Raw genomic sequence first — 10,703 nt, 5'->3', positions numbered from 1 at the left:
GTGATGTAACAAACAGAAAATATCAATAAAAACTTGTATTAAAAAGAAAAAAAGAGAAAACAAATAATTAGGGGGGATCCTTATGCCAAGTTTCTCTGAAAAAGGTCTGATATTTTAGACATATGAGAAACTGATTCAAATATGAGAACAAGAGCCATTCCCCAATAGTTGAATGGTCAAAGGCTAAAAACAGGTAGTTTGAAAAGGAAGAAATCTATTACCCAAACAACTAAAAGTAGGAAAAATGCAAATTAAAATTACTTTGACATTCCATATCATGTCAATCACATTGGTAAAGAAAGCAAAAAATAAAAAAAAATGACACTTGTTAGAGGGGCTATTGGAGGACAGGTATGCTGATGCACTGTTGAATGAACTCTTGTGCTATTCATTCTGGAAAGCAATTTGGAACTACTCAAAAAGTCATTAAACTGTATACTCTTAGAACCATTAATAGCACTACTAGGTCCACATTTTAAAGAGATGAAAGAAAGAGGAAAAGGATCCATATATACAACAATATTTATATGCCAAAGAACTAAAAACTAAGGGGTGGCCATCAATTAGTTCATTGCTAAATAAGTTGTGGTATAGCAATATGATGGAATGTGATTGTCCTATAAAAAATGATGAAATGACAATTTCACAGAAACCTGAGAAGATTTGTATGAATTGATGGGGCATGAAATAAGCAGAATTAGGAAAATGAATTCTATAATAACTGCAGGGGTATGCTTGGCCCTTTAGTGCTGATTGTTAATTTTTCCCTGTGAAAATCTACACCTCCGAAATTGGTGCTAAAAATTAGGGCATGATTTATTGCTATTTTAAGAAGACATCTGAATGATGATGAAGCCTCTACCACCAGACAGAGGTTATGGACTCAGTTTACATAATAAGTCATATATTTTTGGACTTGGCCAATGTGGAGATTTGTTTCTTTTTTCTTTTTTTTCTAGTGAGGCAGGTGATATAGAGAATTGAAGGGGATAGAGAGGCTGGCAATAGGGTCACCAAAGGAAAAAATGAAAAGATCACTAAATCACCTTTTTTTAATACACAGAAGAGGATAGAAGGAAGGTCGGAAGGAAACTCAGGCACAACAGCTTTAAAAGTAACAATGCAGAGTTTAAAATATCTTGAAAGGAAAAGAAAGTTGTACATAGTAGAAACTTGTAACTTCACATACAATCTTTTCCTATTTGATTTATATATGAAAATACTCATTTTATTTAATATTTGTTAAGTTCAGAATTTTTAGTAACAAAAAAAGTGGATCTAGGTGTAGTCATTGAAGAAAACCTAAAGAATCACAGAAAGGGAATGGAAAGAGAGAAATGGAAGAAAAAGAGAAAGAAAAGTAGGAGGGGGAGAGTAAACTAGAAATAGGAGGAGGGAATGAAAGAGTTGGGACATGAATTGCCTCAGGAGTCTTGGTTGTCTAACCGTTATATGTTGTCCAACATTTTGGTTCAAACGTTTTAGTAGCTCCAGGTTCTCCCATCATTATTAGTACTATAAAAGAAAGAACTAACACAATTATAAGTTGTAGACTTTCCTGAGTGCAGGAAGATAAGCTGACTTTTTTAAAAGGAATATCTTTATTTTTTTTCAATTATACATAAAAACAATTTTTAATATTCCTTTTTTAAATAATTTTTGAGTTCCAAGTTCCATCCCTCCATCCCTGCCCCCCTCCTTGAGAAGGCAAGCACTTTGCTATAGATTACACATGTGCAGTTATGCAAAATATATTTCCATGTTAACCATGTTGCAAAAGAAAGCACAGATAATAGCAAGATAAATAGTTTTAAAAGTATGCTTCAATCTGTATTCAGACTTCATCATTTCCTTCTCTGGAGGCAGATATAAGCTGACATTTTTAAAGGGGAAACCAGAATGTTGCAATATGCTAGAACTTAACATTTTTTGTTTAGATAAATTGTTTTATTTTTTATTTTCAACATTTTAACATGCATTCCTAAATCAGTTCCCTATAGTTTTTCTTGGTTACGGATAGCTATATTGATAATGAAGATATCAGTTCCTTCTAAAATATTAGATTGAAAAATTTCAAATTTAATGTAACCTAAAAATCCAACAACAAATCTTCCCATAATACGTTTCCATATTAAACATTGTTAATAAACTGCAGTTTAAGGTTTTTAACTGCAAGAACAAATCTGATTTATTATCCAGCTATGAAAGGATTTCACCGATTTAAATTCTCATTTTAAGCATGTCTCAGAGAATCAGCTTTCAGAGTTGTGTTTTCTCAGTAGCTCCACCTAAGAGCAAAATGATGTTAAATTTATGTGAGTAATTGGAAAGAAGCAACCAATCAATCAACAAACATTTATTAAGCACCCAGTAAGCCAGGCATCGTGATATAATGCTAATATCCTAAGAGGAGAAAAAGGAGTATTGCCCAAAACCCTTAATTACTTCAAAGGGTATTGAGAAAGTTGAATAATAAACACAGAGATCTAGGGTGTGGATTGGTAACGTTCTGAGGGCGTAACACAAAGAAAGAGAAGGGAAGGTCAAAAGAGGAATGGGTTAGCAAAGAAAGGAAGAAGGGGAAGGGCGAGAGATGAGTACACAAGCATGTGGTAAGAAGCTCTTGTTTGTAGAGTACTTAACATCTGGTCTTGCCCATATACCAAGTACTGTGTCAATGTTGGCTGTTGTGATTTTCCATGCTCCCTTCGGTTTTAGTTTTTACTACCCTCTTTGTTGTTCAGGCATTTTTCAGCTGAGTCCAACTCTTCCTGATTCCATTTGGAAACTTCTTGGCAAAGGTATTGGAGTGATTTGCCATTTCCTTCTCATCTTACGAATGAGGAAACTGAGGCAAATGCCCAGGGTCACACAGCTAGTAAGTGTCCAAGACCAGATTGGAACTCAGAGCTTCCTGAGTCCAGGCCCTGGTGCTCTATCCTCGCTGCCTCCTGATGTCAATAACAATAACAGTTGTCAAACTAAACTGGGAAAGCTGTGTATATGTGTGCGCGCACGTATGTGTATATGTGTATAGATAAAAAGAGACATATATTTCCTAGTGCTATTAATGTAAAATGAATTGCATGCTTACGTTATGAAACTCGGTAACACCAGCATAGAAAAACGACTTCTCTTGTAATTCAGATTCTGTTAGTTTATAAACTCATTTGTTAAAGAGCTGTCTAAAGGTTGCAAAAAAAAAAGTATATAAAGGAAAGAGTGGGGGAGTGGGAATCACATGAAACTCACTTGTATCCAAAAGACAGAGGAAAACTGAGTATCCACAATTTGCTGTAGGAAATACATTAAATTCAACATGGAAACAATTGAGGATGAGGGCACCTTTAAGAGGAAGGGTAATTCTGGGGAGAGGATAGCTATAAACAAAACCATTTATTGTTCTTAAAGAAGTATTGAAAGTAAGGAAAAAAAGAAAATGAAAAACCAGACTAGAAGGGGATGTCTTAGATCAGATCTAAACAATCGGAAAATGGCAAAACAAATTTTGGTATACAAACGTAATGTAATGTGATTGCACCATCAGACACCAAGAAGATGACTTCAGAGGATTTAGAGAGTAGAAAGTGAAGCAAACAGAACCGGGAGAATAATTTAGACAAGTGTCACATTGTAAAGAAAAACAACTTTGAAAACTTAGCAACTGTGATCCAAACAAAGACCAATGATATCACCCAACGTCACCTGTCACCTGACAGAGGTGATGGATACAAGGCATAGAGACATACCCACTGCGAGGATTTATTGTGCTTGATTCTATCTGTTTGTTACAAGGAATTTTTCCCCCCTTTCTTTTCTGGGTTAGTTGGGGAGAGGTGCTGGGTTAACAATAGTGATGCCCACATGAAGATGGCCTTGAAAACTTCTTTTGATTCACAGAAGAGAACAGAAGCAAGTTCAGAAGAAGCACAAACAGGACAATTTTGAAAATAAAGTGTAGAATTAATTTTACATATATATATGTGTATATATATTTTTAATGAGACCTGACTTAAAAACAATGACTGGGACCCCAGGAAACATAAGACTGTCGCAGTCTAGGAACGCTGGGAACCCTGAAATCCAAGGGCAAAAGACATGAGTCCCACCTGAAAAGTATTCAACTCAAGCCTTCCTTCAGTCAGAGACAAGTTTTATTAAAACGCTGGTTAAAGTGGGTGACATTGTAAGAATCTGCTTTGGTAGAGGAGACGAACCCTTTTTAGAGGGAAAAGGTGTGTGGGAAGATTTGGATGGAAGTGGACAAAAGCGTCGTCACGGTTCTTTCTTTCTTCCTCCCCCCTCCTCCCGAACCGAGCGCGAGGGGGCCGGCCGTGCCGCCGGCGTGGCGCTGCTTGCTCGCCGCGGGGCGGGTCGACCAGCACTCCGTGAGAGCGTACCGCCGCGGCTGGAGGACAGGAGGATCTGTCGATCGATCGCGGACTGCACGGACCTGGGTCGCGCTCTCGGTCTTGCCCCCCTCCCTCCCTCCCTCCCTCCCTCTCTCTCTCTCTCTCTCTCTCTCTCTCTCTCTCTCCCCCCTCCCTCCCTCCCTCCCTCTCTCTCTCTCTCTTTCTCTCTCTCTTCCCGCCCCCCCCCCCTTTATCTCCCGGTCCCTGCGCGCATGTGCATGAGCCCTACTCGGTCACAGACGGCGGCGAGGGTAGGGGTGGGGGAGGGCGCCAGCTCTTCTGGCTACACATGCGCAGCTCCACCAGCTACGAGGGCGCAGCTCCTGTGGCTACACATGCGCAGCTCCACCAGCTACGAGGGCTCAGCTCCTCTGGCTACACATGCGCAGCTCCACCAGCTACGAGGGTGCAGCTCCTCTGGCTCCACATGCGCAGCTCCTCTGGCTACACATGCGCAGCTCCACCAGCTACGAGGGGGCAGCTCCTCCGGCTACACATGCGCAGCTCCACCAGCTACGAGGGCGCAGCTCCTCTGGCTCCACATGCGCAGCTCCACCAACTACGAGGCGGCAGCTCCTCTGGCAGCCACCATGATACCCCCTCCCAGTTAGACTCTGCTGCCAAAGAGCAGGAGAGAAAAGAGGAAAGGGATTCCCACCCACCTAGTATACCTTACTCCATACACATATCCCCAGCTGTCCTTGGATTGTTCCAGAGAAACCTTGAAGACCCTTCTATACATTTCCCTGTCACCCTAATGCCCTAAACAAGGGGTCTCAAAGACCCAGCAGGGCTGCTAGTAGCCTCTTGAAGAAATGTTATACAGCCTTCCAGGTGACTAGTTTTTGTCAAGGAGAAACAAAGATTCAGGTCATTGTAATACCGTAAAACTTGAAACAGGAAATCTAAGTTCGAAACTACTAGTCCTAGACAACAAGTTGTTTTAAAAAAAATAATAAAACAAAATTTAAAAACAAAATCACTTTTTTTCCCGTTCAAAGCAGAAAAACTCTTCTGGCTTTGGATCGGGCCCTGAATTCAAAGCTTTTGTCAAACTCTGGCCTTGATTGGGTGACAAAGCAGTTCAAACCCAACATAATAAAAGGCCAAATATTCGCTTCATTTTCCCACTTGCTCAAAATTTTCTGACTCCACAGAGAGCCAGTGAGTTCCCTGGAGTGAGATGGAGGCAGAGAGTATTCTCCATGCTTTGGAAATTTCATTTAGCTTTTCCTTCCCCTGCCTGGGAAACGCTTAGCTGCTCCCAGAGCTTATTCACAGTGAATAAACAGGACAGCAAGATGCTTAGTGAACCCAGCCCTGTTCCTGGTTTGGTCATAGGTTTATCTTGTTTTCTGTTGCCTTGTCTGAAGATAGCACACCCATTCACTTCACTGTGCGTGGGATGATCACATTGCCCCCTCGGGGATTTGTCAGAGCTGTGCTATAGCTTTCCTCAGCTTAAGTTGGCATTTACTGCTATGTATCTGTCTGTCTTCCATTTACAGAGACTGGGACAAAACGGGGCTTTAGCCTAACCCCAGACAATGATGTGTTCGAGTATCTTGCGTATACCTACTCTTCAAAGAATCCTGAAATGAAAACAGGAAACTTTTGTGAAAATAGTATAAATTTCCCCGATGGTATAACTAATGGATACTTGTGGTACCCACTCAAAGGTTAGTTTTTCTCTGGTTCTACTGGGTTCTTTTCTTGTCTCTTTAATCCAAAGGTTATATGTTCTTCTCTCTATAAGCAGTTATCCAAAGACCCCCCAGTCCTTGCAGACTACTGGCAATCCCTTGCTAACAGAGTGTAGATGAGTTTGTGTTTGACATAGATAATAATAACGTTCCCTGTCATCAAGAACCCAGGCAGAAACGAGAAAATGCAACATTCCATGGCCACAGTGGGTCAGGCCCCTATGGGAAGAGTCCCCTCCCCTAGAGGCGTGATTGTACAAATAGCAGCCTAGATACTGCTTCTTTTGAATTTCAGGTGCTGATGGGCCAGAATACTCACTAGTCCCTTTTCCTAACTCCCTCCCCATTCAGTTGTTCAGCTGTGGGAAGGACGGAGAGCAGACACACAAGTTGGTACTTTTTACAGCAGGATGGCTCTGGGCCAGCCACATGAAAGAATGTAAAACAAGCAGACAGTAGGATTGATAATGCAGCCAAATAAATAGGTGTCTTAAGCACATCTTTCTATGGGTTTCACCTCCTTTGCTCCCTCTGTTTCCAGGCTTCTGTCACCTTCCTCCCCACTGTTGATACAAAGTTTTCTCCTTACACTTAGAAGAGAAATATTCTCTGGCTCAAAGGCAAGCTTTACTGTCTGTCTCTTGCGTATGAGAACAAACCCGTATTGCGTGGGATTAGTTGGAAACATAGTGACACACCACAGTAATTCTGGGACTCATTCCCATGTGTGAGTCTCGATAGACTTGTGTGTCTTCAGTGCTGATGAATGGGGAGTTTGGCAGGAAGTGTGCTCTATTCAAATGTTTGAAGGGCTAGCATGTGAGAAGGAGGGATTACATTTGTCCTGCCTGGCCACAGAAGTACTCGGTGGAAATTACAGGAAGGCAGATCTCAGTCAACATAAAGGTCTCTTACCCAACAGAACTGTCTATAAATCAGAGCTAGAACCATTCCAGCACAAACCTTGTCAGGGAGATCGTTAGAAGTCATTCATTCTACAGATGGAATATAGACTAGTCCAGGGGAGGTTCTTAAATCTTTTTGCATCATGAACCCCTTTGGCAATCTGATGAAGCCTACAAAAGCATGTTTTTAATACATTGGATTACAAAGGAAACCAGTTCTATTGAAATGAGGTTAGAATTTTTTTCCCCATCCAAATTCATGGACCTTCTGGCATCTACCCACATAACCCTTAGAGGATAATAACCCCTGAACCATAGAAGATACCTGATGTGTGCATACTTTTCAACTCTTCTAGGATTCTAAGTTAAAATCAGATAAAACATTGTACTTTACATTTATAATCGTCTTAAAAATACGTGCTGGAATGAGAGGCAAAAGAGTGTCAGAGTGAACACCCTCAACATCTGGAGTAGTGGGGACCCCCAGTTCAGTCTGCATCAGTAACAGCAAAATTTGTGCCTTGCTTTTCTATCAGAAGGTTACTCTGGTGATGATTGACCCAGAAATGGCCCAGGAAGTTGAGCCTTCATTACAAAAGTGCAGCTGTGCCCTCTCATTTTTTTTTTTTTTTTTTGGCCTTAAAGAGATGTGCACTTGAGGAAGCTCTATCTTAAGAGGATCCAGCAATGAGTCATTTTGTTAAGGGAGGAATCCTTTTGTAATGGAAATTTTGTAACATGGGGACAATCTTGGACATGTTTCAGCAGCCTGGTATAAGAGCCATAGTGGAGCATTTCCAGTTGCCCCTAGATAATTGCTTTGTCAGGTCTTGTGTCTGTACACTAATTGATGGAGTGAATGGGGCGTTCAGGGAAGGCTAGTACTTCTGGTGTGAGGGCTTGCTGAGCCCTTGTCAGGGCTACTCATCCACCTTTGGTATCCACCTGTCACCCAACTCTCACCTGTGGCTCCAAGAAGCTGGAGCATGTGCAGGTGGTCACTCCCCAAGTTAAACCATAAGGGTAACCAACAGGCCTCATCAGTGAATTAGGGGGATGTCTAAACCAAACATGTGAAGACTTCCTCCATCGGAATGGGCAGATGAGAACAATTTGTTCCAGCAGTCATGAAGGAGGTGAGGCAGGCTCTGTGGAGTGCTTAGAGCTTGGTCAGACATCAAAGATGCCATGGTCATCCCCTGCACCCCAGATCATCACCAGTCATCTTGACTTTTGTCTTGTGACTGGACTTTGATGACTCAGGAAGACCGAATGAGGCTTTATGCAACTCTGCCTCTCTTAAATACAATTGAAGGGCAAGTCAAGACATCATTTGTGAGGTCGCTGGTCATCTTTGAAAACAAAAGAAAACAATACTAATTGGTAAGCACTTCTGAGACAGTCTAATGCAGCCCTCTCATTTTAGAGAGGTCAAGGGACTTGCCAGGGATCTCCTAGGTCTTCAGCAGAAAAAAACAGAATTTAACCCACATTCTCTGCCATCAAATGCAGGCTCTTATCACTGTGAGCGATATGCCTCTTCTTTTCCTTTAACCCAAGCATCTGCAGCTGCCTAATTCACCCATTTCTGTTTGTCTGGTGCTTTTGTTTAGGTGGGATGCAAGATTACAACTACATCTGGGCCCAGTGTTTTGAAATTACGTTGGAGGTGTCATGCTGCAAATATCCACCAGAAGAAAATCTCCCAGACTTTTGGAATAAGAAGCGAGACTCACTAATCAGCTTCATGAAACAGGTTCATCTAGGTCCGTAAGATTTTCAAATGAATTCTTTGCTAACGCCAAGGATGACTTCTAGCAAAACCTGTGGGATAAGAATGCGAACTTACCAATTTCCTGGCTACATTATGGTTTTTCCTAGGAGGCATAACTAGAAGTGAAGAATTTTCTCTGCTAGAGAGGAATCCTTCCATATTTGGGAAGGTGCTATGTCAACCAGTTGGGGTAAAAGAGAGGACAAAAAGTGTTGATTTCCAGTGGGCCCCAAGTTCAAATATCAAGTCACTTGGAAACTGGCCTCAAGACAAGAACACCCTGTGTTAGTGAAAGGGATGACGCTCATTCAACAAATATTTATTACAAGAATCTGGCATATAAGACGCTCTAGGAGGCACTGGGGCTGCAAAGATAGAAGGTGACATTGTCCTTGTCGTCCATGAATTCACATCTCACATCCCACCGTATAAGTTAATGGTGACCTATCCTAGGTTACTTATTACCCATTATAGAAAAAAATTAATAAAAGCCCACCTGCATATGTGATACTTCATAATTTGAACTTCATAAATTTCCATATTTCACTTTAGTTTCCCAGTACAACTCTTCTTGGCCCCATTTCACATCTGGGAAAGCTGATGCTAAGAGTTCAAATGACTTCCTTGAGGTTATAAGTGGTAAGTGGCAAAATGAGGTCTTTGAGGACCAAAACATTCCAGAGGGGTAACTGGACACCTGCTTGATGACCTTTTGTCCGTTTCTTTTCCAAGGTAGGAAGGGACCAACAGTGACTCCAGCATCCCCCCCCTCCCCCCTAGAAATCCTGCCAAATGCATCCAAGCTAGTATCATGGGGCTCTACCTGGCCTGCTTCCGGAAAGTCCTTTGCCAGTGTTTCCCACAGCTGCTGGTCAAATACAATGAACAAAAGAGCAATATATTAACTGGGATCATGTACAGTTCAGCGCCCCAGCTGTCACTCAGTCTTCACTCATGTGGGCTTTGTAAAGCTCTTTGACTTTGTTAAATGTTGGTACCATCTGCTTCTATTTAGAACGTCCAGAAGAAAGATCAGAAATTGGCAAATGTTTTTCTGCTATAACGTCAAGTAAAGTGCAGGGAGGAAAGAAAGCGTTTGGGCTTTTGGTTTTGGTTTTTGCCAAGTTCTTGCCCTAATCCTCAACAAAAAACCATCATTTTACATCATCCTTTTTTTGGTTTGTTTTAGAGAAGGTATCATTTCCATCTTCACTTAGGTTCTAGGGTTTTTGCCCATCATCCCATGTCTTTCTCCTTTGCTAAATTCTAAACCTTGATTGATCTCTGGTTACCAGTGCTGAGCCCCCAAACCTTAATCCCCTGGATCTGTTAGGCTTCCTGGATTTGTACACGTTGTACATGCTCAAGTTCTTAATTACCTGCTTCCTTCTTCTGTCATTTCGGTCGTAACTGTATGTCTACTTTGGGCATCCATTTCCCTTCCTCCTGTACTTTCTGTCTGCCATATGAATTGTACCACAAGAGTATATTTTCTAGGATATGTTCAGAAGGGGCTGTAGGGGGAAAGGACATAGAAGTTTAGAAAAAATTCACTAAAAGTAAATAAGAAATAGATATGAAAGAAAAAAATGACCCAAGTCTTAGGCAGATTGACCCCCTAAGCTTGTTTTCTAAGTTGAGTCATAAAATATAAGTATATTCAAGAGGATATAAATATCACTAAAAAAGGTTTCATTATAAAATATATGATCTATCTTCCCTCAATTTATCATGACCCTAAAATTTCATCCACCCTTCACATTCATCCTGAATCACTTCAGCCTGAAAATCCCCTCCTCTTCAGCCTATAGCTTTCCTCATCTAATACCTTTCTCTCAAATTTTTTTCATCCGTGCCCTGTAACCCCTGTTACAAACAGAATTAGGCCAGCAAAACAAATTTACCATGT

General features: G+C 41.2%; 1 protein-coding gene across 1 annotated transcript in view; it reads left to right on the top strand.

Annotated features, from left to right (window-relative positions):
- Positions 1 to 3,097: 3,097 nt before the first annotated feature.
- The window catches only part of LOC140516695 (carboxypeptidase M-like), a 74,111-nt gene continuing 66,505 nt past the window's right edge, over positions 3,098 to 10,703 (top strand). Inside the window, 6 exon segments of the mRNA XM_072627682.1 lie at positions 3,098 to 3,138; positions 4,207 to 4,469; positions 4,652 to 4,818; positions 5,570 to 5,576; positions 5,879 to 6,091; positions 8,634 to 8,786. Coding sequence (XP_072483783.1) covers positions 3,098 to 3,138; positions 4,207 to 4,469; positions 4,652 to 4,818; positions 5,570 to 5,576; positions 5,879 to 6,091; positions 8,634 to 8,786 — 844 coding nt within the window.

This window comes from Notamacropus eugenii, chromosome Y, assembly GCF_028372415.1.
Source record: "Notamacropus eugenii isolate mMacEug1 chromosome Y, mMacEug1.pri_v2, whole genome shotgun sequence".
NCBI lineage: Eukaryota > Metazoa > Chordata > Mammalia > Diprotodontia > Macropodidae > Notamacropus > Notamacropus eugenii.
The sequence above is the reverse complement of the archived record's forward strand: the minus strand, read 5'-3'. Positions and strand labels throughout refer to the sequence as shown.